Source organism: Hoplias malabaricus, chromosome 3 (assembly GCF_029633855.1).
Source record: "Hoplias malabaricus isolate fHopMal1 chromosome 3, fHopMal1.hap1, whole genome shotgun sequence".
Classification (NCBI taxonomy): domain Eukaryota; kingdom Metazoa; phylum Chordata; class Actinopteri; order Characiformes; family Erythrinidae; genus Hoplias; species Hoplias malabaricus.
In genome coordinates this window covers 46,843,250-46,870,961 of record NC_089802.1, presented here as the reverse complement: position 1 = coordinate 46,870,961, position 27,712 = coordinate 46,843,250, and the positions used below count along the sequence as shown (strand labels likewise).

Here is a 27,712-nt window from a genome sequence, read left to right as displayed (position 1 = left end):
CCCTCGAATCCTCTTCATAGAGCCCCCTTGCAAAAGAAAGGAGTATCCTTCCCTTGGTCAAACCTCCAGATAGACTGGGTTGGACCACTCACTCGAACAGTAAGAGGTAACAAGTACTTCCTCACAGTCACGTGTGCATTCACTAAATGGGTAGAATGCCTCCCCGCACCGAATGACACAGCACTAACCACTGCATACTTACTGATGAACCATGTCTTCTCACGGTTTGGCCTACCCAGCCGTGTCGACTCTGACAGAGGGACACATTTCACAGCTGAGGTCATGCAGCAGCTCTGGCAACTCTTAGGAGTAAAAGCCAGCCTTCACATTAGCTACCATCCTCAAAGCTCAGGTCAGGTAGAGCGAGCCAACCGAACTGTTGTTAGCATACTGAAAAAGTACGTAGCAGCAAACCAACGAGACTGGGATGTCAAACTCCCCCTCGTACTGATGGCCATACGGGCGACCCCACACGACGCGGTCGGGGTCTCACCCTTTGAGTTGATGACAGGGAGACAAATGACTCTGCCTCTACATCTGTTATATCAGCCAGGTGAAGCTAGCATAGCCGTAGCCTACACCACTCATCAGTATATGGAGGACCTGCAGAAACACCTCAAAGCTACTTTCGCCTTTGCCCAGCAGAAACTGGAAAGAAGTGCAGAAGGTCGCAAAGCGTACTACGATCACAAAGCATCCCACGATGAACTCCAAATAGGGGACAAGGTATGGTACTACATCTTTGTCCAACCTGTTGGAAGGTCGCGAAAAACAGGGGGGAATTTGGCCCGCAAATTCCTACCCCGATGGTCCGGTCCCTACAAGATAACAGACAAACTGTCCCCCGTTGTTTACAGGATCAAAATAAACAAAGCTCGGGGCAGTACTGAATTCAAATGGGTCCACCGCAACCAAATCCGACCACACACAACCCCCATGGGACTTGTAGGGGATACTAACGCTTGTGTTAGATCATAAACGGCAGAACCAAAGGCAGGGAGAGTGTTAGTTAACAAACAACTATAACCTTCTACTCACACCTTAGTTCTCCTATCCCGTCTCCCTTTTTCTCTCACTCTTTAGCAGGCAACGAGCTTCTAACCAGACTGAGGACACTCAGGGTGCAAGACCCTAGTCCCTCATCGTCAATTATTGTAGAGTGCTTACCCTAGGAAATTTTTATCAAAAAGGGGGGTATCGTGAAAATTTCTTATAATTTATCTAAACGACTCGCCGTAAATACCCTAAATCTAACCATGAGCATCTCTTCCGGTAGGATGGCCCCGCTGCTCATTCTCCTGATCGTCGGCTCCCTAGGAACCGCTGTGCTCCCTGAAGTGATTGAACCAGGTCCTGACTCAGGAATAATACTGAAAGACCAGCCGGGACTGCTAATCACTAATTGCCGCCTCCATACCCAGAGAGTATTTGTACGGTTGAATCCCGCCGAAGCGTGTAGCAAAAACCTACCGATAACCACGCTGCAGACTGGCCGGAATGGAGTTAGATGGACTGAGGAAGCTATCAGCCATGCTGAAGCCGACGTAACTCACATGCTCCGCCAGTTACAAAAGTTTACCGTAACGCAATCAGAACTAAATGGTTTTAATAAACGACCTAAACGCTTCATAGGCGGATTGTTAATGGCAGCTGCAACTGTGGGATCACTACTGAGTCTCGGAACGTCCGCCGTCAATGCCGTCAATGTAGCCACTGTTAAACGTCAAGTAGGGGAATTGCAAGCGGAAATTCCGAACATTAAAACCCAATTAGACAAACAGCAGCAGCACCTGCAAACCATTGGGCAAACCCTACGTGGCACCGTCGTAGTGCTCAACGCTCACAGTGTCGCTTTGAACAAAACGCTCCAGACGGTTAACTCCATGCTTTCAGTAGTACAACTTGACCTTGCCCACATCCAGCTTGTGAATATGTTATTGTCTGATATGCTACAAGAAATCAGCTCCTCTGTAGATAGCCTAGCCATGGGGAGAATCCCTCCCTACTTGGTGCCCCTATCCTTAGTACAGGAGATTTTATCCACAGCAACTCGAGAAGTAGTTACTGATCTCCAGGCCCACCTAGCCTATACCTTAGGTAGCGCCATCCCAATTTATGTTAATCCTCAAGACCGAGAATTAGCATTCATTATTAACCTTCCCATAATGGCGCCTGAGAACATATACCGTTTGAAAGATGTTGTCAACGTTGGTTTCTGGCAAGATTCTGCCTACGTTCGTGTGAAAACAACATCTCTTGTAGCATACCAAGACGATAACCCTGACCTATATCTGGTACCCAATTTGCTTATGTGCACACTCACTAAAGACATTCACTACTTGTGCCCTAGCAAACCTTTCATTCGTGACAGCGCAAATGGGATCTGTGGCCTTAAGCCTATGATGAGTAATACTCAATGCCCGGTAGTCGTCACGCCCCGACGTTTGGTAACCAGTACTCAAGCTGAAATTGTTGGAAATCGTTGGTTGGTTAACACCCCCTTTAGAGAGGCCCTACTAACCTATGATCAACATGACACCTCAGAAAGGGTACTCCTTCCTAGCCAAACCTTCTGGGTAGACGTCCCCGTAAACGCAATCTTACATGTAGGAGACCTGGCCCTGTATCACCTAAACCCTGACCGATATGAGAGCGACGTAGAAATCTCAGAGTTCTTCTCCAAACACACCATCGAGCTAGATACTAAAACACTAACTCGCCTAGAATATGAGGGAACCCAAGTCATTGACCTAACCCCCATAGATAACACTCTTAGAGAACTATCGTCTCAACCCCTATGGCCAGTTCAGCCTGTCACCTATGCATGGTCCACCCCGGACACCTTACTAGTTACCCTGGTAGGATTAGGATGTCTTTTGACCTCTGGTATAGCTTGGTTCTATTTCAAACGCACTCGAGCCCTCCAGAGCAGGTTAGAAACTTGGTCTAATAAAATGGTCAAATTCGTTAGACATAAGAGAGCCCAGAGAGGTGAACCCCCAAGTTTTAGATATGAAGCCGAAGGCCATGTCGAAGAATCAGCTCTCGAGGTTGCGTTTGAACAAGACCTGCCCCTAAATAATTAGGATCCCTTCAGCATGCAAACATACACATTCCATATACACCCATACACTAATAGGAATACATCAGCTCTGGAAATGTGTTTGAATATGCTTGCTGACCTCACCTTCCTCCACAGCAAAAGTTCTTTTCAGCTCCATGATCCCTGACGAACCATAAAACTGAAAAGAAAGGGGGGAATGTAGTGGAGTATGAGCCAAATATGAATATCGGACAATCAAGAAATGAAAAGTTTTGAATTAAAACTTTTCCAGTCTGCAGAAGACTTTTCGTCTGCAACATAGCAGCCCCCACACACACACAACCAATCTAAAGACATCAAAAGAACCCTTTTAAGTAACACATGGCCCCAACACCCCCCTTCTCTCTTTTAACTAACAGGAACTGTCGAGATAACTAACTTAAAGAGACAGGAACCTCAAACAAAGAAGAGAGCTTTTACGGCCCGTTTTTATGACAATGGCACCTAAATGTCTAATCCTTATCTTTCACGGAGATCAACAGATGTTCAAACCAAAGTGACCTCGAGTGAACTCCCGTGAACCAACAGCTGAAACACGGATTAACAACGACACCAAATGGACACTGGCGGAACTACACCTCGCTCGGAGTCGCCGCAAGACAATAGCGAAAATAGTCGATCTCTGAGTTATTTGTGTATAAACGAACGTATGAATGTCACTTTCTGTACCCTCAGATGAATGCCTACCTTCTAATGAAATGATGTATAATGCCGATTGTTTCTATTACAAAGATCAGTTTTATCTCTGAATGAGAGAAAATGGATTAATGTTTTATTTTTCAGCGTATCATCACGAATTGGACGTGAACAATGTACTCAAGATGGGACCTTATGTAAATGTCTGATATTAATAGTCCAATGTACTCATTGTTATAGGTTGATAACAGGTATAAGAATTTTGATACGAGAAACTCATATTCCTTATGTATGAATCACAGATTCAAACCCCCTCCTCCTACTCTCTCTCTCTCTCTCCCTCACGAGAGTCACGTGAGTCTGGACTCGCGTCCAATCAGAAAGAGGACGCCTCCCATTAGGGCGTGACCGCGCCAGCCTTGAAAAGGCCAAACAGCAAGACAGACAAGGAGTTCGAAGTTTGAAGAGTCGCGAGGACTCTGCAGAAGTAACGGACCACGAAAGGAACTGGAAAAGAGAGGACGCCGACAACAAACAAAGGAACCCTCTCAGAGACTTCAGAAAAGCTTACGAGAGACGTCTCGAAATTAGCTAAGAGTATGAAGTTTAACTAATAAGTCGAATAATTTGAATATCTTTCTTTTCCTTTAATCTTGTTTATGTTTATTACCTATCGAAGTGTGATCTCACGAATGATCAAGGCGGGTGAAACTTATTTGTGGCCAAAGTAAGGTATCAACCGTTTGAGTAATCGATAACAGATATATTAACGTTATAAGCTGATTCCTGAAGACATCAATCCTGGAAAACTGAACAACGAGACTAGCTAATACTCTGAAAAAGCCTTTCCACTACGGTGGAAAACCAGCTACGCCTGTGAAAAACCGAAGAAGGGAAATCTCGATCGACGCAGCTCAGCTCGGAATCGAGGGTCTTCAAATCGACTGTAAAGAGATCCTCCATAAGCGGGCCTGCTTCTCACCACGTGGGAACGACGAGAACACCCCGGGACACGGAGATTAAACAACAGGACGCGACGGCTCGGTGAAACGGCGAACGAGTAAGCTAGCGTATTTAACACCTTTTCAGTAGCTGATGTCTAAACAAACCCTCTTTATAATTTACCATTTAATTAAACCTGAGTTAGTAACCTTAGTCACAAGTTAGAAGTGCCTAGCTCACCTTAAGGTCAAAATCAGTTCCCCCTGCCGGACACCGTGAGATTACAAGGTTGTGCTATGTTAACTAAATATCTTCTTTTTATTAATAAAACTCTCATTATTTGAAGTCACAGTGTTTGCAATTTATTCATTAGAATTTCTGAAAATCCTGAAGAACTCATTTAGCATGATTATTATTCATTCTCAAACTAATTATTAATGTTCTAATTGCTTAAACCAATTATAAATCTTAATTAATATCATTAAGTCAAATATCAGAGGTTGGAGGAGTTTGAATAAGGTCAAGGCTATAAAACAAATTATAAAATTATATATATATGTATCGGGGTGTATGACCAACATCCACTACAATGTACATCACAGTGAATTTTACCATATAAGTTATAGGCAAAATCTATATCTCTAAAGCAGTTACTCAAGTATCAGAGAGTGTATTTAGCATTTTCATTGGTAGCACTCATCCCGGTAAGAAAGTTTGAAATAGAACCATAACATTATGGTAACAAGTTGTATGTACCCATTTATGAAATGTGAATATTTCTAGTTGTTACTAAATCATTATTTAATAATTGCATTTGTAACTACTTGTGTAATATTAAGGATATTACCACTATCCTTTAGTGTACCATTACCATTAGTGTAAAATACCCTTTCACTTCTTGTTGACCTGAAATGTTGCTAAAGGTCAGGTACACTATGATGTATGGACATTTTTACTACGTCTCACATCAACTGATAATATCAGTTTTTACTGATCTGGGCTGTACCTGAGCAGGGAACAAAACGCTCATTAGTTCTTTGATTTGAACACCAGTCTTGTAGAAGACTGAAACTTTATATTGAGGATTGATGTTATTACCTCATGTGAAATTCAGTTATTGTGAAATAGATTGAGAAGAAGCATTTGTATTTTATAGCTGCAATACCACATAGTTTCACTATAATTTAATTCTGTAAATGTCTGTATATCATGCTATACCTGATCTTTAACAGATATAACAGGTCTGAATCTAAGCAGAAACAAGCTGCACTGAAACTATTGCACTCTTTTTTTTTTTTTTCTTTTGAGGTATGAGCTCAATATTACAAAACTTTTGACAGGTGCAATTACCAAATTATTATACAATAACAACTAGCTTACCTTGTCATTTATGAATAGGTACAACCTGTTACCACAGTGTTATTATATAACATACTACTGATCTGTTAAATGCAACCCAAACTTTACAATTGTTAGTGAATTTGAGATTTTGAAGCCATTGACCATCTGGTTCATATCACCACCTCTGTGAACAATTCTGATGTGGACTGGCACAGAAATAAATCTACAAAAATTTTCCCCTGATCACAAATATAGTCAATCAGCCACAACACATTTGGTGTCTCAAATATAAAATTTGCTCTGAAGTTAAATCATTTTAAATCATTATAGAACAGATTTGTTTATATGGTTTCTGGTGCTGTTTAAAATGAGCTATACCATTTACATTGATTTAATTTGTAGAAATATCGTTTTGAATTTCTTTTCAAAACATATTGCTGTAGTAGGATCAGTACTTTCCTGATCTGGAGTTTGAAAAATGATTGAACAATTTAGTGAAATTTGAACTCTTAACCAAGCATGCAAGACCTGGTTGTGCATAGACCTGTCCCCACATATAAACAGTGCTTACTGCTTTCATCTAAAGGCACATCTAGAAGCCACATCCACCATGGGACATAGTTTTGATTATGTGGTTGCGGACATATTTTTGAATAAAACATTGCATTTAGTTCATACTTTTTTCACTTTTAGAATAAATTCTCTGTTCTGTAGTCTGCAAAGTGTTTCTCTTTTTCCTGCCTTTTAAGTTTTATTGAAGCAAAGCCACAGCCAGACTTAATTAAACTTTGTCTCAGAGCAATAGCAGCAGCAACAGCTCTCTCTCTCTCTCTCTCTCTCTCTCTCTCTCTCTCTCTCTCTCTCTCTCTCTCTCTCTGTTTACTCTCTTCAATACAGTGCAAATTTAGCTGAAAATCATGTGATTTTGGCCTTATGCTAAACATCCATGGTATGGTCAGAGCTGAGAGCTCAGAAATGACATTTGCCCAGACCCCAGACTTGAACATTTGATTATAAATGTCATATAACATAAATTTAATTTACCTTCTGTCAAAGTTTACAACAACAATAATGCAACAAGGCAGACAGGGCAATATTTCAGTGAATGTTGTCACCAGAAAGTTTATGCTGATTTCATTAAATAAGGCACTTGGTGTGTACCCCGATGGTCATCTTATCTGTAAACACTGCATTTCATAATGCAAAGCTGCATTAATCTGCAAGCTGTACATACACATCACAAAGTGTGAGCTTGCCACCTAGAGGAAGGACTTAAGATCGAGCACAGTAAAGCTGATACAGATCAGTAAAATAATGCCGTGATCGGCCCTAATGCCCATCTTTTAGATTGAATTGGGACAACCCTAAAAAATAGTAAGTTAACTAAAATTCTTTTATTATAATCATATCCATCACAAAATTGTATGCAATTAGTACATTATTGTATAACATTAGAGCATTAAAAGCAGGATTGTGTAAAAACATTCAGCCAGATCTTATTGTTTAAGCTTGTGAGTGTCACCTTACAACATATGAAGTTATGATGTGGTCCAAAAAACTTCCCACCAAATTCATATTTTATTTTATTTTATTATTTAGTTTCCTCTGGGTGCTGGTCGGTGGATTGGCGTCTCAAAACTGTCCATAGGTGAGAGTGTGTGAGTGAATGTGTGTGTGTGTCTGTGAAGGACTGGCGCCTCCTCCAGGGTGTGATCCCACCTTGCGCCCAATGATTCCAGGTAGACTCCGGACCCACCGTGACCCTGAACTGGATAAGCGTTTACAGACAATGAATGAATGAATGAATGGTTCCTATTTTGGGATTACATTACTTGGTATTTTATTATTTTAGAGTTTAAGCTCATTTTATTCTATTTGGTCTATAGTATTATTTTACTCTTTCTTTTATAGACTTCTCATTATCAGAGACTATTGTCTCTTTTGGAGGAGCTGGAGATTTAATGAACTGCACTGCAGTGAAACAACTCAAGATCCATTTCACCATTTACCACCTGCTGCTTTTTGAATATGAAAAATAAACACAACAGAAAATTATTTGTGGACTGAAAAATAATGCATTAAAGATGACATTACCTTATCATTATGGTGTAAGTGGAAGGCTAACAATTTTGTAATATTTTATTTTCCATTCCATTAGTGGCATAATATATTCCTTGTTTTTGTTATAAAAAGGTTTGTCTTATAAAACTTTTTATTTGTTTACTTTCATTGCAGGCCTGTAAGGCCTGAAAGCTACATTTTAATGATGATGATGATGATCATAATTATTGTGAGTACACACAGTACACCCCAAAAGCCTATGTTAGCAAAACAAACTTGTCAAACCGTGTCTTTATTTATTGTGATTTGTGCAAAAGGGCACATTCAAGCTGGACTTTCTCCAAACTTTTGCCAAAAATCAGAAGCATACATGTCCATATTGCATGTTGTAAACATTACCTGTCACAGGAGCTGTAGAGACCCAGCCAAACCATTAAAACAGCACCAGACCATCATCCCTCCTCCACCGATATATTTATTGTTGGCACTATGCATTTCACTTAGTAGTATTTTCCTGTTAAAGCCAGATTCACAGATCAGGGTCTCCGTTATGAAGCACACACCATACTATCTACACTGCAGTTGTATTCTTAATATAAACGTTCAAACTTCCTTTAAATGCTATATTCTTTAAATATAAATATCTAGTTTAAGGCCACCACTTTAATAGTGGAGATACTTTTGGTGTAGAGACATGAAAAGCAACTAGGTCACACTCAATGTTCACTTAATGGGATATTATTTCTTGACTGTTTTGTCAGACTTTGATAGTAAAAAGCTGAAAGAATGCTCAAAATAGTACACACACACACACACACACACACACACACACTCAGAGGAATCGGGTAAAGGTTGTGTTTCTCCATCTGTCATATTGTTGCAGATATTTCCTGATATCATGTGCACCTGTGTATGTCCCTCTGGTGAGCTTTGGTCTTTTCTTCTGCAGCACCTGACAAATCCATTACAGCTCTGTATTTCAAACTTGTTTAAACACAGTGGCTTACATGTTTGTGCAGATGTTATTGTTAATTCATCTTTTTTCATTTTCTCCTATTATCCACACAGACATTCAGTTGTGCATGCACAGCATGTCAAATCTCTAAAGAAAAGCAGAAAATGAAAAGGGGTTCTCTGTAGCGGCTCATGATCTTAAGGTCATCGTGCTCAATGCTGAATATCAGCTAGAGTGGTACGAAGCCTGCAGCATTGGGTTGTGGAGCAGCTGTATTCTCTCGAGTAATTGAGCACAATCTAGTAACTTTAGGGATGAATTAGAGCGGTCTTTGTTATCTAGAATTAATCATTAAGCATAAGAACCAGACTCAATGCCATCAAATCCTCACATAAATATTACAGTATATATTTATGAAGCTTTAGAAGAGCAGAAGTTGTTACTGGTGCAGATGACTAATAATCTTCCTACTGATGCACTTCAATTCAGAAGAAATTTTTGGTGAGCAGGTGTCTAACAAATTTTGGCGATATTAATATTATACATGTAATGTTTTTTAAACAGCACATATATTGAATATAATGTACCGCTGAATTTGGACACACTAGGAGTAATTACACCTACAAACCTGTGTTTCCCATTGTTTCTTGCCAGTCCTCGGTTCTGAAACAATGAATGTCAAAACTATTTGTACTTGTTGGGTTCTCTGCAGATAAAGACTAAAAGTCTCTTCTATACCATGTTAAAAATATGATCCAAAAAATCCTACTTGCCGTTGATACTCATTACAGACACTGTTAAATCACTAGAATGACGTCATCTTCTACGGCTTTGAAGCGAGACCGTGATAACATGCAGTGTATATCTGAGAGCAGTTTAGCACTCTGGGTGTGAATTTCACACTGACTGTACTGGATGGAGGTGTTGTTTTGCTTTGTAATGTCACATTAGTGCAACTGAGGCTAATATGACAAAAGGATTTTCAGTTGGAACTTAATGGCATCAAGCTGTGAATTGACAGTGTCAGTTTCTTCTCCAGTCAGCGGAACTGATACTGCAGGGCTGGCACCAAGGAACATCGACATCAACCAGTGTGGCCTGTCTCTGTTTGCGTGGCCTGTCTGGTGTGCCCTTTAATGCAGCTCCAGGAGCAGCTCTGAATTTCTGATCATGATGGAGTTCAACAACAGAACAGTGGATGAGCAGTTTTAAAAATGCCCGATTCTGCATTTGACTCCTGAGATGTAGTCATATAGGAAATTTGGTGCAGATACTGAGATATTGAGACATTTAACTGTATTAGATCTAGAGACAACTGTTATGTATATTTGTAGATGGGTGCAAATATAGTAAAAGTAATAATATACAGATATTTTAGGGCTTGCATTTTTTTGTGCAGTACCTTTTTGTTGTCAGATATTGTTTTGAAATATCTGCTTAATGCTGGAACTGTAAACCAGTGCTGATAAGATACTAATAAAGGAGTTTTTTTTCCCATTATTCCATCTACCAATCTGTTGATAGTGATTGAACTTTTTACTATGACCATATTACAGCTAGTGCTTGTCTATGGAGATTGCATGGCTACAGAGGTTGAAATGATCTATGAATATAAAGAGGCCCCCCTGCCATGTATTTCTTCGACCAACCATTTGAGGTTTCTCTAATATATGATACCTTCCAGAGAATCCTCAACCAACTCTTTCCCTCTCATCCTTTTCACCTGTTTTGCAGGGGGGCATTCTCAGAGGTGGTGCTGGCTGAGGAGAAGAGCACCCAGCGGCTGGTGGCTGTCAAATGCATCCCTAAAAAGGCCCTGGAGGGAAAGGAGAACAGCATTGAAAATGAAATTGCTGTGTTACACAGGTCAGCAATAACTCCATTCAATCAATACATGCGAAAGCAAATAGAGATGGGGTGGATGGTCTGTGTTTCATTGGCAGACAGAATTCATTTTGACTCCTCCAGAACAGTCTGCCAGTGTGTGTTTTTAATAATGTATCACTCTGTGGCACATCAGTATAAATAGTACTGTGCTGAAATGTCCGCTATGGGACAGAACTGAGGTGTGATGTACTGTTTGTGAAAGTCCAGTGATGGTCGACAGTTCTGTGAAATGGCGTGTCAGTGAGTCCACATCTTAATTATGTAAGTGGAAAAAGGAATGAAAAGGAAGAGACAAAGAAGGTTTTTAAGAAATCTGTGGTGTCAGTTTTGTTGTGGTTGCATTGGTTTTGTAGCACGCTGGGTAATTCTATTATCATACACACATTGGACTAGGGTTCAGTCCAAAATCACGTGACATTAAAATAAACATAAATTTTAGAGCGATAAAAATAATCAGCAATATTCCTCTACACGTGAAACACATTTTTTCAAAGATTCCGTTTGCTTCCCATTCGCAGACCTAATTTGGGACCTTTCTGAGCATTTCCACCAACATAAATTGGTTCCAGAACAAGAAAAATTAATTCCCAGCTGGAACTAAAGAATAGCAGGTCTTTCAGCGTTAACCATGTTGATGCCTATGAGTGAGTTGAGCTTAAAAAGCTCCAGAAAGAACACAAAGTCTCAGATACAGTGTTATTGCTCAGTGGAGCAAGACGGGGTCATTTGCAGTATATTATATTGTCTTCGATGGTGTGCTGGGTGAAACACTAGATAACCAGACAGGGCTGTGCACATTTTTATATTTAAATGGGAAAAAAATCTGAAAAAATGAATTGCTAACCACCATCAGGACAGGCACTCCGCAGTATTTTATTTATCTGTTGAGTGTTTAAAGTTTAAAATCTCAAAAAATCTCACCCACCTGACTGGTACTGACTGAGGAGAAAAAGCTGGTTTATTTAGGGACTGAAAAAAACAATTCACTTCATCTTATGCCAGTTGCACTTTATAAGAATAATTAAACCTAAGAAGTAATCCCAATCATGAATAGTGTTTGATATTTTTAGTGGTAAAAATGACTGATTGCATTAATTTCACAGGAATTCCATTGATTTGCTCTATAAAAGCCAGCTGTCTTGGTTTTGTTGACCAGCCATAGATAGGAATCGTGCACAGAGTGTGTGGCTTATTCAGAGGCTGCAGATGATGTTTTTTTATTTTTTATTTTTGTGTGGAAGAGTAAAAAGTATTTTGTTACATTTCATGCACCCTTTCTCACTGCTGGTTTCAAGTGAGGCCACAGAAGGTTCAACCTTTTGCAATTCAAATTACACTTGCATTTTGAGGAAAGGAGCGGCTGTAAAAGCTCTCGGAGGTAAACAAAGTGGTATCGTCTTGTAGAAATGGTGGAAGCGTGCACCGGAAATGTCAGGAGTATTGGAGATAGGCCTATTTTTAGTATCTCTGTTGCTATGGTAACACAGCACACACTGGGCTTGAGATGGTATTGAGGTTCCCCCCTCAGCAGTACAGTAAAGAGAGAGAGAGAGAGAGAGAGAGAGAGAGAGAGAGAGAGAGAGAGAGAGAGAGAGAGAGAGAGAGAGAGAGAGAGAGAGAGAGAGAGAGAGAGAGAGAGAGAGAGAGAGAGAGAGAGAGAGAGAGAGAGAGAGAGAGAGAGAGAGAGAGAGAGAGAGAGACTCAAGGGAAATAATGAAGTAGAGTATAATTGCTAGAGTGTATTCCACTGTTACTGTGAGAAATACTGTAATTAAGGAAAGAGGGAGACAGAAATGGGAGAGAGAGATTGGGGAAGGAAGTGGAAAAGGAAAGTGACAGATTAAGGGGCTGTGCCACATGCCAATAAAGAGGACTGAAAGAGACTGCGGTATTTAGAGGAGGAGAGGAAGAGACAGGGACAATGAGGAACAAAAGGAAATAAAGAGCTTACTGCACACACATCAGCAGAGCCTAGAAGAGTGTGAGACACCTACTACAGTGCCTTCTCTTCACATTCACCATTTCTAATGCATTTAACTGTGTCACTGTCAAGCAAAAACCTACATTAAATAAAAGTACATTCTTAACTCCCAGTGAAAATTAATGTTAAAAGGTTTTATTTCAAGTCATTTCTATTGGTCCCTTAATGATGAAATTTTATAATGTAACAATGTAAAAGGCAGCAGGTCTTTTCATCTGTTTAATCATTTATTCATTTTCTGTATTTTCTTATTCTAGTACGGGCTTGCAGTGGGTCCCAAGCCTACCTGAAAGCACATGGTGCAAAGCAGGAACACACCCTGGACAGAGCAGCTGGTGTTTCCAAATTATGTCAAAAAGTGAAAAATAGAATATGAGGGGTTTTTTCCTGACATTTGTGTATGAGATCTCATTTTCTTGTGAGATAATACTAAATGTAAGAGCCTTGTGTTTGGGTATATAGTCTGATATTGATATACAATGTCTACATACAAATCTGCAAATTCTAATAAGTGACATGTTGAAATTGGGGCTAAATGTAAATGGATTGGCATCAGAAATATAGAATAATGCCTGTAAAGTTACAAAAGCAGTAAATATATTCAATGCAAATGGGATCCCTGATGTCACAGTGATCTAAGCAGAGCATAGATTTGAATCCAGGTGATGCCTCAGCCATCAAAGGCCAGGAGACCTACCAAGCCCAGTTGGCCCACCTCTTCCTCATTACTACACAAGGTGTTAGTTAGCATGGGTGTCTTTCAGCTGATGTGACAGATCTGGGCAGTTTGCGTTCTCCTCTCACACACTAAGTGGAAGTTTGAGAAAAAGCAGTTGGCTTTCCTCGTGTCTCTGAGGTAGTACATGTTCACCTCCACACTCCCGAGACTGGTGTCAAAGTTTGCTGTTGGGGAGAGATTCGCTGTCATAATGAAATTGGAGACAACAAAAAATTGGGAAGAAAATTTGGCACAAACTGGGGAGAAACACATTTAAAAGGACAGCAAAACCTCAGTAACAACTCTGAATTTTGAAGTGTAATCCTATCTCTGTTGCGGTTATCTCTTACAGAATAAAGCATGAGAATATTGTCTCACTGGAGGACATTTTCGAGAGTGAGTCACATCTGTACCTGGTCATGCAGCTGTGAGTCACAATATTTTTTTCTGCATATAAAATAGCTCTGTATTTATTATCAATCATGACAAATTGTCTCTGTGTGTGTGTGTGTGTGTGTGTGTGTGTGTGTAGAGTATCCGGTGGGGAGCTGTTTGACAGAATAGTGGAGAAGGGTTTCTACACAGAAAGAGATGCCAGTAAACTCATTCGTCAGATTTTAGATGCAGTAAAGTATCTGCATGACATGGGCATCGTTCACAGAGATCTGAAGGTAAGGCATCCTCTTGAGTATCACATGAAGATATAAATTAACTCCTGTACTGTACAGTAATATGCCAATGTTTGAGCAGTTCTAGTCAAATAATTCCTGGTGGTTTTCTACAATGAAGAAGGTGATGTTTTAGCTTAAATACTTTGATGTATGAAGTTACAATGCTGCCTTAAATATTAATTTAATGAAAATTATATTCAGCTTATAGAGCAGAACACAATTAACTCAAAATTTAAAATGAAAACTTATCTCCTTTTTTACAGTGTAAGTGAAAAAAGTGAAAAAACAAACTTTTTTTAATGAATATTTTAGTTAAATATTGATATTAAGAATTGTTTAATTTAAAGGTGTGGTTCTCATTTAGACCAAGTACCACGCGTTGTCAGACCAGAAGCTCCAAGTACCAGCTATATCTCATCACAGAAACACAGAAACACAAATAAAACTTGTACAGAGTAGGCACACAAATGCATTTACTGCTTACCATTTTAGTAAAAGGGCTGAGTTTAGCCATGCAGTAGAAGGGACTAGATCAGTGAGCTTTTGTCATCTTTTTGGAAAGTGGTAAATAAAGTCCTTCACCATTTTTGTATGGCTGACCTGCATTTGCAATCCACAAGTTAACATGGCTAGATATTTTCTTAGGATTTGGATAACGGGTTGGCAATATTCTTTATAGTGGATGTGCCCTGCTTCAGATCTTTAAGCTGATATTTGCCCTCATGGCATTTTTAAAAAAATGCAAAAAAACAAATTATTCATTCATTGACCCTGACTTATTCAGTTCAGGGTTGTGGTGTGTCCAGAGCCTACCCGGAATCACATGGCACAAGGCAGATATGCTCAGAATCCTCCTACCAACATGTGTATTTGGACTGTGGGAGGAAACTGGAGCACCAGACACCGGGAGAACCCACCAAACTCCTCACAGACTCGGGATTCGAACACCCAACCCCGGATCTCTGGAGCTAGAGTGCGACACTACCTGCTGCGCCACCTTGCCGACCCAAACACAAATTATTTTTATTTAAATATATTTATGAAAACTCTGAAACAGATTGTGTAACTGGAAATTTTTCGATTTTTCATTTTTGTAATTAGGATAGCACGGTGGCGCAGCAGGTAGTGTTGCAGTCACACAGCTCCAGGGACCTGGAGGTTGTGGGTTTGAGTCTCGCTCCGGGTGACTGTCTGTGAGGAGTTTGGTGTGTTCTTCCCGTGTCCGCATGGGTTTCCTCCGGGTGCTCTGGTTTCCCCCCACAGTCCAAAAACACACGTTGGTAGGTTTATTGGTGACTCAAGAGTGTCCGTAGATGTGAGTGTGTGTGTTGCCCTGTGAAGGATTGGTGCCCCCTCCAGGGTGTATTTGCGCCTTGCGCCCAATGATTCTGGGTAGGCTCTGGACCCACCGCGACCCTGAACTGGATTAGCGCTTACAGATAATGAATGAATGATTTTTGCAGTTATTTCTTAATCAGTGAATGTAGTAAATGTTGCGATGTCACCTGTACTAGTACCACACTTTGAGAACCACTGTTTTATAGGATAAGTTCAAATCTAAAGAGCACTAGCTGATTTTTAAAAAAATATGCAGTGTGAATTCTCTATAAAGAATATGTGATTATTTTCAAAATAAACTAAAATTTGCCTATGACTGTACTCTTTTTATTGTCTGTTATTTGGACTGTCTTGTCCTTTCTTATGCTGTCTTGTGGTATTCAGTCTTTGTAGATGTAGAGACTCTCATGGAACTTACTTGTAGCTCACTCATTTACATGCTTACACACATACAAAAGCAAACATGGGTCCACCCTAGCATTAATGCACTTGATTTAAGACAAAACGCTGAATGAGCAGGTGTCCACAAACTTTAGAAGTAGAAAGAGAAGCAGACCAGACAATAGCTCCTGGCCATTTACAAATTTAAATACAGTCATGACTTAAAATGAACTATAATCTTGCTAATTGCTACCTTCTCAGAATTAAACTAGTCACTTTCCTGCTCATTTCCATTTGCACACTGTGCCATTCTGTACTGTCCCACAGGACTATTTTGATTTTTCTTCTCCTGCTCCTGTGGGATTCCAGAGCGTCTCTTGAGTCCTGTGGTATATCTGTACAGATGTCCTCCTCTAGCTGTCACTGCAGTAACATTATTTAAGCATTGAAATGGCACTGAAACCATTTCGAAAGGATTTAAATCAGATTCTGTTTGTTTTTAGCCAGAGAACCTGCTGTACTACAGCATGGACGAGGACTCTAACATCATGATCAGTGATTTTGGACTGTCCAAAATCGAGGACTCAGGAACCGTGATGTCAACAGCCTGTGGAACTCCTGGATATGTGGGTATGAATATAATCTCTCTGTTTCTGTATACTTCTGCCTCTCTCTCTCTCTTTCTATCCAAGATTTTATAAACTCATCCATTTAATCAAGTGCTTGGTAGTGTCAGCTGTTAGAGCTTCAGAAGTGCTCTCTGTGCCCTGAGCTCTTTGATGCTGTTCTCGTTCTCTTCACAAGTGAAAATGACTGGGGAAGGGAGACAGCAAAAGAGCATCTGAGCACTCAATTCTCTCTCTCTCTCTCTTGCTCTCTTTCTCTCTCTCTCTCTCCTTCTTTCAGCCCCAGAAGTCCTTGCACAGAAACCCTATAGCAAAGCAGTGGACTGCTGGTCCATAGGAGTCATTTCTTACATTTTGTAAGTAGCATCTTGCTTTTATGCTCAAATATATCCAGACTCCTATTTCACCTACCCTTTGTTGAGACATATGTTCAAATTTGCAAATGTGGCTTGTATAATTTCCATAAAAAAGCATAGAAAGTAATTCTAGAGCAATTGTTCATGTGATTAAAATCACCATGCCCAATGACAATCAGTACAGTAGTGATAATGACATGGTGGTGGCTTGTCAGTGTGTTGTGCTTGGTACGATTGGATCAGATACAGCAGTGCTGTAGTGCTGGAGTTTTTAAACACTGAACCCACTCACTGTAACTAATGCAGCATAGTATTAGTAGTCATCCTGTAGTCTAGAAAACTAGTTTGATTCCTGGTGATGCCTTGCTGTCTTTGTGGGCAGGATGGCTTAATTACTCAGCATTGGCTGCAGGGATATAATGATCTCTAACATTGGGCTGTGGAACAGTGAATCTAGATTATTTGGAGTGATAAATTGCTATCCAGTATCTTTGAGATGAATGGGAGTCCATAACTAATCCCAAGCCTGACCCTCTTAATGCTCCTGAAGCTATATGCAATCTGATCTTCAAAGCAAGCTTCCAGCATCTATTTTAAACTCTTCCCTGAAAAATCAAAGCCATTACTACTGCAAACAGGGCCAAACTACCTGTCAATAACCTTTACTTAAGAATAAACTCTGAATGAGGATGTGTACAATGTTGAAATATGTATGATCAGGCACACTAAATATACATTTATTAGCTCCATTTAGAAGTTAAGTAATTATTAACATTCAGTATTTTCAGTGTCGTATCCCCAGTGATGATTCATGCAAGTCTACTGTACTAACTTACATTCTACCATTACGTATTCATGGGAATGGGCACTCAAGCAAAGAGAGGCTTAGAAAAAGGGTTCCTCAAAATAGAGCTGCTATCTAGGGACTGCGTAAGACAGAAAAATTCTCTCACCATGCTGTATCTTCACCAGACTCTGTGGCTATCCTCCATTTTATGATGAAAATGATGCCAAGCTCTTTGAACAAATTCTGAAAGCGGAGTATGAGTTTGACTCTCCGTACTGGGACGACATTTCAGACTCAGGTAACTTTCAAAGGAATATTTCACTCAATTCTTCACTCAATTCAAACAATACGCAAACTCATATGAATCCTGTAGCATGTACGCCATGGTATGAAGAATAAACCCAAAATCAGTTGCAGTTGTTACAGAAACAAGATAGTTGACGTTTTCTTCAACTTTCCTTATTTTTTTTTATAAATTTACGCTCAAAATACAATACCTGCAACACATTCCAAAAGTGTTGGGACCAAAGCATGTTTACCACTGTGCTACAGCATCTTTCATACTGTTTTTGTTAACAGATAAAAAGCCAATCTGTTAACATAAAACAGCACTGTCAAAGATGAAGCCTTAACACCATAAATCATTCATTTAAAAATGCTGTCAGCTGTTACAGCTTCAGAAGTGTTCAGGGTGCCCTGAGCTCTTTGATGCTGTCCTCATTTTTTTTTCACAAGTGAAAATGACTGTGGAACAGAGAGAAAGATAGAGAGAATACATTTGTTAATGCACTTTTCTAGTTCAAACCTTCAAGCCATGAGTAGTGTTTGACTGAAGCCCAGTTGTGGGAGTGGAATATATTTGAATTGAATGGTAGTCTAATGGAGTCTGTTTCAGGTAAAATACTGTTAATCACATATTATCTTTACTCCTAGCTAAAGACTTCATATGTCACCTTATGGAGAAAGATCCTACACTGAGATACACATGTGAACAGGCCTTACAGCACCCCTGGTAAGAGATCGCATTTCTCTCTTTGTTTCTGTTTCACATTGATTCTGTCTGTTCTCAGCTCTTTGAAGTGACCCCTCTGTACCACTCTCTCCCGCTGTTTCTGTCTGCTGTGGTTCTGAAGGATTTCTGGAGATACTGCTCTTGACAAGAACATCCATGAGTCTGTCAGTGCTCAGATTAAGAAGAACTTTGCCAAAAGTAAATGGAAGGTGAGTTTTGGGATGTATGTGTTACATGAGTGTCTCAGCCCTTAGAGGATTACATAAAATAAAGTTGTTAGATTTAATTCTTTGGTCCTTGATAATCACCTCTGCATGGCAAAGCTGGCAGTAACTACAGACATCATTGTTTTATGAAATGTGTCTTAAAAGAATGGCATATCTAGTTATTGCTGATGACAATTCCATCATAACTCACTGAAATATTTGGAGAAGTACAGGTGCAAGCTTTGAAATCTGAATGTTCATGTCATACCAATTTGTTTTTGTAATTCTAGAATTGCAGACCTTTTATTAGGGTCTGTGCATCGAAAAAGGCCATATTTTATATTGTCGTGCAGATGCAAACATGTTGCCACATAAAACAATATACTGTAATGTAGTTGATCATATGCACATAATTACATTTGAATAATACACCTGACAGTAATAACTCCCTTAAGAGTTAAAGGTCATTTGCCAGTCGTAAGTTCAGTCCTGGATTAACGGGCCTCAACCCTGTTATTTGGTCTAGACATGACTTTGATTAGATCCTAGGACAGTGTCTTGTTCTGCATGTGTAGATCAATGTATATTTGATGCTCATCTTCTTATATCTGTCTGCATTCAGCAAGCCTTCAATGCCACAGCAGTGGTCAGACACATGAGGAGACTGCAGCTAGGCACCAGTCTGGAGGGCTGCAGCCAGATCAGCTCAACCAGCCCCTGCCACAGACACCTGCTACTCCCTGCTAAGGAGCAGCAGCAAGAAGAGGACGAGGAGCAAGAAGAGGAGAACGGTAAGACACCGTCTTAAAGATTTGACCCGCTTGCCTCAATAGATTCTATTGCAATAAATTAAGGCATAATCTTGCATGTCACCACTTAATGTGGCCAAGAACTGCCTACTACATCAGGAAAAGAAATTTGACTAACATGCAAGAAGACCAATCACAAGGGTGCTATTGTTGGCATGACATGTGGAAGGAGAGCCAATCAGAACGCAACTGGCAAAATCCTGACACTGAGGCCAACAGGCAGAATGTCTGTGGCTGGAGCTAACTAAGGCACAAGCATGTTCATTCATTCGTTGCCTGTAACCCCTTATCCAGTTCAGGGTCGCGGTGGGTCTGGAGTCCACCTGGAATCACTGAGCGCAAGGCGGGAACACACCCTGGAGGGGGCACCAGTCCTTCACAGGATGACACACACTCACACATTCACTCACACCTATAGAGATTTTTGAGTTGCCAATCCACCTACCAACGTGTGTTTTTTGACTGGGCATGATACTTGTGACCAAATCTTCATAGCTCCGCTGCAGATCTTTGAATGTAGGGTTGGATTGAAAACAACTTTCAAAACAGTTTTAAAGGTGAAGTTCACGATTTAATCAAAAACCACTTTTTATAAAATTCAGGAGATGTTTCCTCACGATTTGCTAGCTCTCCAGTCTGTGCACCGGAAACTGGTCTAATGTGTTTACAAAGCCCCGGTTTCAGTAAACAAGTAAATAACAAAGTGTCTCTGTCAAATGTGCTAGGCTTCCTCTCTCTCTGCTCACAGCAGAAAAACGGCAAAGACCTCTCCAAACATTGAAAATCACAAAAATAGATGAGGACATTGCTTTATTCCTGGTTCATTGTAAGGTAATATTGACTTTTTTCTGTTTCTGATTATTAAATAATCCAGAGAGAACTGTCGTTCCCAACTATTGTAGATGTTCCCTGGACAGGGGCTAAATCTGGAGAGGATTATGAATTGAGAATCTGAAATGAAAAGAAAATATCACCTCAACACCTTTTTTATAAAACTATGTGAATTTTGCATCAGTCAAACAGAACTGTGTTATAACGCTGTCCTTCTCACTCAGTCCATGGCTGAGGTGCACTTGAGCAAGGCACCCTCAACTGCTCCCTGGGTGCTGGGGATGGCTGCCTGACACTCTGGGTGTGTGTGTGTGCGTGGTTGTGTTCACTGTCCTTAGCAATGTGGAATACCCATTTCGTTGTATGTTTTATAAGAACAAATAAATGCATGTTTCACACTTCAGTAGCCTACACACTCACCACACTTCAACTTGTCTGTGTCCAGGTTCTCCAGGTGGAGAGGGCAGGCGTGGGAGTGCTGATCGCGACAGTCTCAGAAGCTGTGCGTACTGCTGTAGACCCACCAGCAGAGTCTGAGAGAATCCAGAAAAAAACCAGCAGATCTCATCACACACACAAACACACACATATACTACACTCGTACCACCACCAGTCTGGCCCTGAAAACAGAGCTGTCCCATCAGTGTCCAAAAGAGGGAGCTAGAGCAAGCGCAAAAAATCCAGATCTATGGAGAGCAGATTGTGGAATACTGACCTGACATTTACCCTTCACTCTGATATTACACCCACCTTCTGTTTAGTCTGTTTTAATGCTTTGTTTCCCAACCAAAGAAAACCAAATTTGTGTTCAACTGTGAGACACTTCTAGGAGTTGGTAGAACACTTAGCGTATGATCTCTGAGGAGAATTTGGGTGCTTTTGATTCATTCAGGTCAGTGTTTGCAAGCTTAGGCACTGAATATGAGCAATTTGTCATTCTTCTAGCTTCTTTTTTTCTTTTTCAGCAAAATTTAAAAAATACAAGTATTCTGCCCTATATTTCGTCATCACAATTTTAACATCCCCTTGCCTTAATGCATGGTGTATTTACTTGCTGTAATGTCTATGCAGTGTGTGTGTGTGTCCCTCGCCTGTGTTCTGTGTTAGACTGGTTCAGAACAGCGGTGGGCAATGCACAGCTCTGAGCTGAAGCCTCATGTGTGACTGAGACTGTGTGTTTCTGGTCTGTGGAAGTAAATGGAGAAGAACTGTTTCGATAAAGGCTCAAACTGAGATCCCTGCACCATTCCTTCAGACAGCTTAAGCATGTTTAAAGTAATGGCTGTCAGGGATGTGACCACGAGACAAAGTGTGAAATGTGAAACTACTGTTTTTAACCTTATGCAAATATGCATATGATCATAGAGAGCTTAAATATTGGTCACTGCTGCTGTTTCTCTTTATTTATATTTTTTAAAAACAAAGAAGTCAAAAAAGGTTATTTGGAATGGTGCCATAGAAGAAATGCATGTTGGTTTCTATGTTTTCAATGGATGGTTCTTTAGAGCAGTAGTCCTTAAGCATTTCCTAAGGGGCACATTGATTATGAATGAATAAAAATGTTGTAATGGTTATGCTCCTTACAGAAAGGTTTTTATCCTATAAAAGTAAGAGTATGATGATTTTGGAGTCATATCAGTATTTATGGATAATTCCTTTAAAAAAATGACCAGAATTGGCTGCATATCACTGTCCAAACAAAACATCTATTTCAGTTATTGGCCCACTGTCCCATATTAGACCATAAATATTATAAACTTAATACACTTAAGTCATTTTAAGTATTTCAGTGTCCTATTTTCTTGTTTCTATTACTATGCACCTAACCGAAATTAAATTTTTAAGAGCGTAGGCCAGGCTGCAAACATGGATAAATAACTATTGTGACAAACACTAAACACTTCAGGACCCTCTCTGTGTATGTGATTGAGAAATGAGTGTTAGCTGTTAACAGTGTGTGAGTTGTTGGGGCAGGGATCTGAGCTTTGAGCCTTGGCCTGTAATCTGTATTGTGCTCCTCTGAGAAGATGTCTAATGTTTGCATGACCTCGTAAATGTTTACATAAGCGATGATAAACAAGAGATATAGATATAATTATTACCACTATGCTAATATGATACGACTGACTGAAACTTTTTCCTGTATATGATGTTGGAGACACAAGCTATTTTGACACTCTCTGGGGGGGGAACACTTGAATACTGCTTGAAATGCACTTGATAGTGTTAACAGTGTCATTTTTTTCATCAAGGCACATGGACTATCATTTGTACACATTGTCTGAAGCTCTTAAAAGATTTCCTCTATCAGCTGATCCAATTAAGAGAAATTTTGTGATGTTAATAGATTTTACTTGATGCTGTCTGTTTAAGCTTGTTTTTTTTATTTTTTACTTTTTTATTTCAAAGCCAATTTAAACATCTAAAAACAGAACAAAGCCATTAGACAGTCCTTCAAAATAGTATTCATTGTTATTAAACTGCTACCACATGATTTAATGAGCAACAAATGGCTCCAAATATAATTATTGGAAAAATGAGTGGCATTCTTTATTAATATTGAACAAGCAAATAGCTTTGACAAGCACAGTGTTATGACCAGGAAAATGTAAGCTACCGAATATTTAAATGGCTACAATGCTGTAAATCTGATTAACCCCCCCACCCTTTTGAGTGGATTCAGTTTCATTGTTTTAAGTGAGAACAGATGCACCTCTCAGTTTCAAACAGAAAAAAACACAACTATGTGCATTATATTCATAAAACATGATGTATAGGAAGATTGTATATCTTTTTTTTTTTTTGTAAAAGCTGTTTTGAGCTACAAATGTATGGATGCAATGCATCATGGGTTATTGATGGAGTTGCAAAAGAGCCAATGATTTGTACCCTTGAGGATATTGTAGCAGGTTCTGAAATAAACACTCTTGTCTATGCATTGTGTGTTCAGTAAGATTTATGTGTACAGTGCAAATAAAGTTCACATCAAAGTGCTATGCAAAGCCAGGCTATGGTTGGTAATTTCAGATTAAGTATTAAAAGAGTGTGTACACACACATGAATTGTGTAAGTGATGTTAAAAACCCTTTATTTATAAGAAATGCAAAACCGTACATACAGAGTTATATATTATTATTGCATTTTACAGTTAAGTATTGTTATGTATGGTTAGTCTGTACCATGCATTTCCTGCTTGAACATATATGTGTCGTTACAGAACAACTTGTTTAAGTTGCCTCAGTGGAACTAGAAGTGTAGGTTACACAATTACAACATCCAGTTCACTGAGAATGTTCCTATTGTCGCTGTCCAAATAAAAATATCTCCATTTTTGTGGACTTTTAGTTTCCTAAATCACTTGGACACAGGTCTTTCAAGATGTGGGAAAGTTTTGTGACGAATGGACCATCTGAAACAGCACAATCTGAAACCATCTGAAACTTTCCTTCTGTGAAGTTTCTATTTTGGAGTTACATGATTTTCTTTGGACAGCGACATTACTTTTGTCCATTCTCATTCCACAGGTCCCAGTGCCTATCAGTGTCAATACTGTAAAAACACATTGAAGAAAAGTGCAAAAACTTAAGCAGATAATTCCATCTGTACATTCAGTAATCTAGGCTCATGAATCAGATAAAGTGCTACTACATCATTGATGTCAGACATAAACCTCATATCTCCAAAATGGCAACTTATCAGTAGAAAAAAATAGCCATTTCTTGACGCAGTTCTGGGGAATTTGTACCAGCCAAGTCATGGCCAGCTGGTGTTTTCAGGTCAAAGGCCAATAAATTTAAAACAACAAAATGTAAATACAAGGTTTTGTTCTGACAGCAACAATATATTTTTCTATTCTGTGCTGGTTCACATTTAAAACCTTTTCTGTCTAATTTTAATGTGCAACACAGGAGGAAGTCTAACCACCATACGTCTCCAATCACATTCATTTTATAGGATTCAAATCCAGGCGGTCTACATATCAGCAGATACAGAAAACCCAAGGCATCAGCTTCTTCATCATCATTCATTCTGAGCAGTGACATGTTTACAGTGATCCAGTAAGAAACTGCCTACAGCTCTTTCTCCAAAGCGCTGGCCACTGCTGTCCTCTTCAAACTCTCCTTCACTCTGATGAACTCAGGCGCTCTCTTCAGCCTCTCCCTCTCCTCCTGCATCTCTCTCTCCAGCTGGTGAAGAAAAAAAACAGCATTGAGATTAAGGCAGCAGTGGAGTTTTCTTTGGGGACAATTTTGTCTGAAAATATTTTACATGTTCCTCTCAACTACAGAGAGATTTATCCAAACATATTTCAGACCAAAAGCTTATCTCATCATCAAAAATGCTGAGTGGGATCTGCTTTCTGGTTTTCAGAATGACCAGACAGAGCACTATTACCCTCTCTAGTCTCTGCTGTCTCCTCAGCAGCTCCTGCTCCAGAGGAGACCTCTTCTTCTTTCTTTCCTCCTCTTCTTCTTCACGTTCCTGCCTCAGAGCCTGAGCTCTGTTCCTCTGCTCCAGGACCCTCTGCAGCTCCGGCTTCTCCTCCACCACTGCTCCTCTGACGACCACAACAACAACACGGTTTTCAGTTTCATTCCTTGCTTCAGTGCTTAAGGATTATTGAAATGTGATTTTTAAAACGTGTTTATGTACTAATTTGTCTGGGGTTCCGCTGCTTTAAATGGATTATCAGAAATATCTGCCAAATATCTTAAAAGTGATTGACTAGCGCCTAATTGCAAAAGTTCCAACGGTGACCTCTAGTGGAAGAACTTCGTAATTATATAGGGGAGCATTTCCGTTTTCAAACAGGTGCGGTGCTATAGCGCCATCTGTCGGTTAAAGGGCGTCTGTGTGTCTTATTGAGGACCAGCTGAAGACCAGTGGCGATGAAAGATTTACAAATGTTTGACTGTAACTGGGTCATAACACATTGTGGGTCACACTCTAGACAATAAGCCCACTGCAGCTCCCCAAAGATGAATAAATTAATAGTTCAAACAGAAAAAGTAGCAAATGCTTGTTGCAGAGACTTTGCGGCAAAACTTACTGTCAGGTCAAATATACACTGATTAATATGTAGCATGTTGACCAACATGTACCAGGGTGAACATATATATTATTATTTTTTTGTAGTAGTGTGATTTGTGCTAGTATCAGGATCAGACATAACAGTGCTGCTGGATTTTTTAAATATCTCAGTGTCACTGCTGCACTGAGAATAGTCCACCATCCTAAAATATCCAGCCCACAGCGTCCTGATGAAGGACTAGAGGACGATCAACACAAGCTGTGCAGCAACAGATCACCTGCACCAGGTGGTTTTACATCTACAAGGTGGATCATGGAGGTGGATGTGTCTAACAGAGCGGTCAGTGTGTGGGCACAGTTTAATTAAATGTTAGAGGACATTCCTATTTACGGCAGGTTGGTGTATTACAGCCGCTCAGAGAAAATGATATATCACCTTCTACACCTTTACCTTACTATCACCTTCATTTGGTTTTGTCCGCATGATATGAACACAGCTTTAAGCCTTTAATTTGAAAAGGTCCAACCTAATGGGTCAACAGAAATACTCCAAAAAGGACTTCTTGTTGTGCACCTTTTGTGTGTGATGAGCAGTTCTCGGTGGAGCTCTCTGTGGCTTCTGGAGGCCTTCACAGGATTGGGTAATTTTTTGGGCCTAATGAGTTCCTCATAATAGCCCTCATCTATGTGCTCTACCAGCAGCTGGTTCTGGTCCAGGTCTTCGTCCCTGTCCCATCTCTGATCAGAGCCCAGCACAGAGCCCAGATCACTGCATGAGTCTGAAGGGAAAAACACGGAAAGAGGTTCTGGTGAGACCGCTCATTACCGTGAACACTAAAGCCGTAAAGCAGGGGACCAGTCTCTTAGTCACGGATTTCTCAGGGTTATATTCTCAAACCCAGCTAATCCAGAACAATGATATAATCGATACCTTAGCAAATGCAAAGAAGTACCTGGTCCAATAAGAGGTTGTGCACATCCTGAATGCAGATGCTGATCACTAAGGTCTGCCTGTAGACACAAAATAATACACTGTTTGGAATCACTGTAATCTAATTAATAATGTAGGTCTTAATTGATTGTCTCTCATGTAAATTATTCCATTGAACTTGACAAAAATGCTGAGATATAACTGTAAACACATAAACACTAAGAATTTTTATGCCAGCGTTATTTCTACCAGATTTTTTTCTTCCCATTAAATAAATGTCTTACGGTACATTAAAGTGCTTTTCATTAATGCAGTGCTTATTTTGAATTTTCATCTTCAGCTCCTCCAGACTTTCATAAATAATTTTCAAAGCTGTTGATGAAGAGGACAACAGCCCAGTGGTCTGCAGTGGCACAAGAGAGTTATTGTGTGTGTGGGTGTGTGTGTGTGTGTACACCACGCTGGGTTAATCATATTGGCCTAAAATGCTTGTGGAACCAGCTGGCGTCCAGCCACCTCATTAATGACCCAGCCAAACAATCTCACCCACTTTGCTTTGAAAAATTGTTTGCTTTCTAAAATGACAACAGTTGCGAGTCACAGTCTTCAGACTTAAGCTGTCTGAAAGTAAAATGAGCTAGAGTTGATGGCTGAATTCCACAGCTGTATTCCATAGCAGTGATTTTTCTGCTGCAGAATGCAGTGGGGGAAGAGTAAAACATGTTGTGTTTGAATCCTGTCAAAGCTAAGTGCAGAAATGTTACAAGTCTTGAACAATGTCAGTGATTTTTCATTCTTTGTTTCAACTCATGCACAGAGTGACCTGGTTGCTATAGTAACACTACACTATGTATATTTATAACAGTGAGTCGATTGTCACTGATAGATCTTTGCCAACATTTTGGTAGAAAACAGTTACACGTCTAAAGAAAAAAAAAATCAAAACAAAGGAGTAAATTCCTCACCTTCTTTCCATGGGTCACTCCCATGTTGCCCATGGCATTCTTCTCTTGCTAGTCACTCCTCTGGGTCAGTTGTGGGCTGTTTAGTTTAGAGATCCTCTTCTTCTGGCACAGTGATGAGAAGAGAAGGCACTAAACTCAGTGCAC

At 39.9% G+C, this 27,712-nt stretch overlaps 2 protein-coding genes across 2 annotated transcripts in view; one reads left to right on the top strand and one right to left on the bottom strand.

Annotated features, from left to right (window-relative positions):
- camk1a (calcium/calmodulin-dependent protein kinase Ia) overlaps positions 1 to 23,615 on the top strand; it is a 49,501-nt gene extending 25,886 nt beyond the window's left edge. Inside the window, exons 4-13 of the mRNA XM_066664356.1 lie at positions 10,773 to 10,904; positions 13,977 to 14,051; positions 14,157 to 14,295; positions 16,518 to 16,644; positions 16,921 to 16,996; positions 17,969 to 18,081; positions 18,717 to 18,795; positions 18,917 to 19,004; positions 19,624 to 19,792; positions 21,087 to 23,615. Coding sequence (XP_066520453.1) covers positions 10,773 to 10,904; positions 13,977 to 14,051; positions 14,157 to 14,295; positions 16,518 to 16,644; positions 16,921 to 16,996; positions 17,969 to 18,081; positions 18,717 to 18,795; positions 18,917 to 19,004; positions 19,624 to 19,792; positions 21,087 to 21,178 — 1,090 coding nt within the window. The 3' untranslated portion in view covers positions 21,179 to 23,615. The remainder of the gene's footprint in view (positions 1 to 10,772; positions 10,905 to 13,976; positions 14,052 to 14,156; positions 14,296 to 16,517; positions 16,645 to 16,920; positions 16,997 to 17,968; positions 18,082 to 18,716; positions 18,796 to 18,916; positions 19,005 to 19,623; positions 19,793 to 21,086) is intronic.
- Positions 23,616 to 23,731: 116 nt separating this feature from the next.
- On the bottom strand, positions 23,732 to 27,679 carry LOC136692641 (actin-associated protein FAM107A). Its single transcript, XM_066666205.1, has 5 exons — positions 27,569 to 27,679; positions 26,626 to 26,683; positions 26,247 to 26,451; positions 25,037 to 25,199; positions 23,732 to 24,828 (listed from the first exon to the last, which is right to left on the bottom strand). Exons 1-5 carry the CDS (start codon positions 27,599 to 27,601, stop codon positions 24,712 to 24,714), a joined length of 576 nt encoding a protein of 191 aa, XP_066522302.1. The 5' UTR covers positions 27,602 to 27,679; the 3' UTR covers positions 23,732 to 24,711.
- Between the last annotated feature and the right edge of the window lie 33 nt (positions 27,680 to 27,712).

What these genes read in the sequence shown, in the direction of transcription:
- LOC136692641 (XM_066666205.1), bottom strand. Translation starts at nt 27,601, where the DNA reads ATGGGCAACATGGGAGTGACCCATGGAAAGAAG. An exon ending in GAGTGACCCATGGAAAGAAG is followed by an intron (nt 26,684 to 27,568) that starts GTGAGGAATTTA and finishes TTGTGTCTACAG; the next exon opens with GCAGACCTTAGTGATCAGCA. An exon ending in GACAGCAGAGACTAGAGAGG is followed by an intron (nt 24,829 to 25,036) that starts GTAATAGTGCTC and finishes TTTCTTCACCAG; the next exon opens with CTGGAGAGAGAGATGCAGGA.